General features: G+C 45.3%; 1 protein-coding gene across 1 annotated transcript; it reads left to right on the forward strand.

Annotated features, from left to right (window-relative positions):
* The first annotated feature begins 478 nt into the window (after positions 1–478).
* On the forward strand, positions 479–1,941 carry LOC104430264 (gibberellin 2-beta-dioxygenase 6-like). The gene is made up of 3 exons (XM_039313513.1): positions 479–1,114; positions 1,258–1,489; positions 1,727–1,941. The coding sequence occupies exons 1-3, from the start codon at positions 479–481 to the stop codon at positions 1,939–1,941; spliced, it is 1,083 nt and encodes a 360-aa protein (XP_039169447.1).
* The last annotated feature ends 2,528 nt before the right edge of the window (positions 1,942–4,469 follow it).

Genomic DNA, 4,469 nt, shown 5'->3' on the forward strand with positions numbered 1-4,469 from the left:
CGACTCGTGAAGGACAGAGGATGGACCATACAGAAGAAATCCTAAAGCGATGTAATTCCAAGCCCAAAGCAAAAGTTTATTGAGAAAAGCTTCTGGAAACCCTTATTATAGAACGCGAAAAGCCGATTGCTGTTTGCGAAAAGCTAAAGCTGATGTTGATGGATTGACTCGATGAAACATGACAATATAGTACGAACTTCACCCGCTCACTCTTGGGTGCGTTGCGATCGATTCTATATACTGTACCTGGATTAGTACCTGATTCCAAACTGTCGCTACTTGGAGCAGCTCCCTCCCTCTTACCCGCTTTGTCGCCTTCTGTTTGTGCTCTTTCTTTCTCTCTTCTCTCCCCGCCTATAAATACCCTATCGACTCCCAGCCAACCCACATTCTCTTCGCACACCGTTGCACTGATAGGCTCAATCTCAGACCCACCCCTTCTGACCAACTTCACCCAACTCCAATCCAGAATACCAACATGATGAAACCCCAGGAGTATCAGCTCCCAGTGATAGACCTGAGTCAGCCGTGTGCAAAGGAGAACATATTCCGGGCCGCCAAAAAATATGGACTCCTCCAGGTGGTGAACCATGGGATCAGTAGGGAGCTGCTTGGGAATGTGATGAGGGAGGCGGTTAAGCTGTTCGAGACACCCCTTGAGACCAGGGCCCACTCTGGCCTCCTCAACAACTCCTCCCCCTGGGGCACTTCCCCTGCCCAGTTCTCCCACCATGTCCCCCTCGTGAAGATTTATGACCCCTCTTGCCACGGCCAGTTCAACTCTCTCGGAGGAGTGATGAGGGAGTTGGCCCCCGCCATGTTTGGGCTAGCCAGGACGCTGGCGGGGGTCCTAGAGGAGAGCCTCGGGCATCAGGGCCGCAGCACGTTGAACGAGAAATGCGACGAGAACACATGCTTCCTCCGGCTGAACCACTCCCCAGTGTGCCCACTCTCGCCGGAGAGGTTCTGGCCGTTGCCCCACGCGGACAGTGACTTCCTGACCATTCTCTACCAGGACCAGGTAGGAGGCCTCCGGCTCCTCAAGGACTCCCAATTCGTCGCGGTCAAGCCCAACCGTGACGCTCTCATCGTCAGCATTGGAGACCTTCTTCAGGTAACGAAGAAAAGAAAGCACAGATTCAAAACAATGATTATCCAATCAATGCTCATCCAATTCTTCAATGCTCAGACTTTCCTCGTGTCTCGAACGAGCAATGATTAACGCGGGTATGAATTGCTCGTCTTTTTTTTGGGCAGGCATGGAGCAATGACGTGTGCAGGAGTGTGGAGCAAAAGGTGGAGAAAAACAGGGAGGTGGAAAGATACTCCGTTGCTTTCTCCCTCTGCCCTTCGTCCGGCTCTCAGATCGGGCGCTGCAGAAAGCCCTCCGTCTACAGAAAGTTCACTTGTGGTGAATACCGGAAGCAAGTTCAAGAGGACATCAAAAGAACCTGCCGTAAAGTGGGTCTTCCACGTTTCAGGCAAATAGGTATGTAAAAACGGTTCGTTCAATTGAAATATACGAAAGCCATCCTATGGCGACCTCCCTGGTTTATACTAATACATATTTCTGAGGAATGACTAGTTTGTCAAATAAAAACAAAAGAGAAGAAGAAATAAGAGAAGGAAAGAGACAAAAGGAGACCTTTTTAGGTGTCATATGACGTATCTGAAATGAAAACCATGCAGTGGTCGGCCTCTGAAGTAACCCGCTTTGTCTGTGCAGAGAGGAATATATCATCTGACGTCTCCACGGAGTTGGTGTTCTACGACGACCCGTGGAAGATCAGGAAGGAGCTAACGAAAAGCGACCTCGACCACTTGTCGCGGCTCCTGCTTCGGCGGGACTGCGTGAAGGCCCATGTGCTCCGGTGGATGAAGAAGGAGATGGTGGGCAAGGTCGAGAGCAAGGAGGGGATGGAGGTCGATGTGATAAACTAGGACACAGGTGGCGAGCACCGGCTCGTGTTCCGCTACTGGGCATCGTCGGGGTGCTACGTGCTGAATGGTGGCTGGACCAAGCTGTTCGTCAATGGGGGAGAGTTGAACGTCGGGGACGAGGTCGGGATGTACTGGGACACTAACCATTGCAGGTTCCACTTTGCGGTCCTTCAGAAGGTTGCTTGCGGAACAAGCAACCCGGCGGCTTGAGCTTTCATTGGAAAGTATTTGCGAAAGGATCTTGTTCTCTTTATTTTACTTTTTGTGTGCTTCAATGTTGGCTTGTGATCGGGGAAAGTCAAAACAATTACCATCGAAAAGCAGTCCCGCACAAATCAACAACAATCAATTTTCTTTCCTATATCGTACTTTTATATTCACAAGTGGTGTGACCAATTAAGTTCCGACATAATTTGTTTGCATCATATTATGTAATCGAGTTTGTAATTTCTGGATCTTACTATTGATTTGGAATTGTAAAACATTGTTTGAATATAATAAATTGATCTCCTTTCGCATGAGATATCCTCCGTCCAAAATTAGCACATAACCTTGGTTTCCTTGAATTATTTTTTATTAAAGATATTTCGTTGTGGGAATAATTTCGACAAAATCCTAACAATGAATTATTTCGCCATTAAATGGTGGATCTTTTTTCAAGTTCTAATTTGCTGCAATGCTAAATTTTTACGGAAGCCCTCAAAGCATCAAACCTTTTCCCCTTAAAGCACAATTGACAAAAGCGATGACGGAAGCCCCCCACTAACTAAATCGTACGGAGCCGACCTGTTCCGTGGTTCACATACCCCACAAGGTGTCAACTATCAACGCAGCGTGGAATACGAGACGAGGACTTTTCCAATAGACTTCTTTAATGTTTTTCCCCTTCAGCGAAACAATGATTTCATAGAGGTTCGACTTTTGAGAGACAAGAAGAAGAGGAAGATAGGGGACGCTACGATCCATGGAAACCAAACAATTCCTAATTGAATATGTTTTCTTAAGAGACACTGGACAACCACACGTGGATTAATGACTTTTGTACTTTCTGATGTTAAATTATTATGTTTTAGGAAACATATAGTCTTATGCCCCTCTCTCCACAAGCATGCAGTCATTGCACTACCTTTGATCATTTTTCCCTAATCCAACTCGAACTAGTAAATACCTTGTATTAAAGCAGCGTGCACTTCACAACTTGATTTTGCACAACCGTAATTTGATCACTCTCAACGATATAAGGTGCAAAATCTGTGGGATTTCTACACTTCTAATTTATTGCCAGTCTCACCAGAAAAAGAAATAATATGGATCAGAAGAAAGCGAAGAAATCCATGAAGCCATTTGATTTCTTTGAACCTCAAACGTCCTCCGATCATCATGAATTACTCGCTGCCGACACCATCCACGATGTCTTCGTCTTGCGTTTCCGATGTTTTCCAACAGCAACAATGACGTGAGAATAGTAATCGGTACCAAGAAAAAGATTTATCTCCAGGTTTTTGTCTTCGAGAAAGATTGTCTTTTCTCTATCAGGTGAGCGATGACGAAAGCTCCTTGGTGTCACTAAAATCGTAAGGAGCCAAGCTCATGCGGGCCACGGTCCCGTCCCGACTTGTCGCGTGCGCGTGCCCAACGAGGCGTGGACGGCCGACGCACTTCTAATTCGGTGCAATGCTAGATTCTTTGATGTTCTTTTCCTCAGGAAGGCTGTGTCGTGAGAATAAAGGACAGGCGAGTCTTGACTCTTGAGGAAGGAAGAGAGGAGACGCTGGGACCCACCTATGCATATGGTAATGAACGTGGACTGCGTAATAGAAAGATTACACGGGCCGTAAGAGAGTGTCAATCCCAAGGATCCACACTTTTCATTCAAATTGAATATGTTTTCTTCAAAAAAAAAAAAAATACTAGAGAACCACGTGGATTAATAACTTTTGGCACCAGGATTAGTACCTTAAGTCCAAACAAGAATTTGGCTGCAAGAAAACAAGAAGATTTCTCAGTACTTTTCATAGGAAATTTTTGTCCCCTTCTATAGTACGCCCGTCTCGTCGGCTTCGAAGCAAAACAACGAAAAGAAAAATAGGAAAAAGGTGCGATGACTGAGTGAGCGTACGATAGAGAAAAGTGCCAATTGCGCGAGGGCCTCTTTCTTGTCCTCTTATGCTTTTGTGCCACAATTTAGGCTTCCCACCCAACAATTATTTCCTCGTACAACCCTCAACGGCTTCAAAGCCCAAAAAAAAAAAAAAAAAAAAAAAAAGGAAAAGTTTCCCGCCCGCTTATAAATAAGCCCCGCTCAATGACTTTTCATAATATTAACCCAAATATAAAATAAATGTTCTGCACAATTGATCAAATCACTCACAAAAATCAATTTGATTATCAAGTCGGCTTGTGTTGTTGGTTAATTATATTGAGCTCGTGATGCTCCATATTGCACACTGCAATTGACATGAAATTGCTATGTGATCATTCGTTGCTTTGTCCCTCTAGTTCTTGGAGTTCTATACCTTGTGTCTTCT

Source organism: Eucalyptus grandis, chromosome 5 (genome assembly GCF_016545825.1).
Source record: "Eucalyptus grandis isolate ANBG69807.140 chromosome 5, ASM1654582v1, whole genome shotgun sequence".
In the NCBI taxonomy this organism is placed as follows: domain Eukaryota; kingdom Viridiplantae; phylum Streptophyta; class Magnoliopsida; order Myrtales; family Myrtaceae; genus Eucalyptus; species Eucalyptus grandis.

Excerpts from the sequence above, each read along its gene's own strand:
- LOC104430264 (XM_039313513.1), top strand. The coding sequence starts at position 479 with ATGATGAAACCCCAGGAGTATCAGCTCCCAGTGATAGACCTGAGTCAG. Across the intron at positions 1,115-1,257 it reads GCATTGGAGACCTTCTTCAG|GCATGGAGCAATGACGTGTG; the intron begins GTAACGAAGAAA and ends TTTTTTGGGCAG. Across the intron at positions 1,490-1,726 it reads TCCACGTTTCAGGCAAATAG|AGAGGAATATATCATCTGAC; the intron begins GTATGTAAAAAC and ends TTGTCTGTGCAG.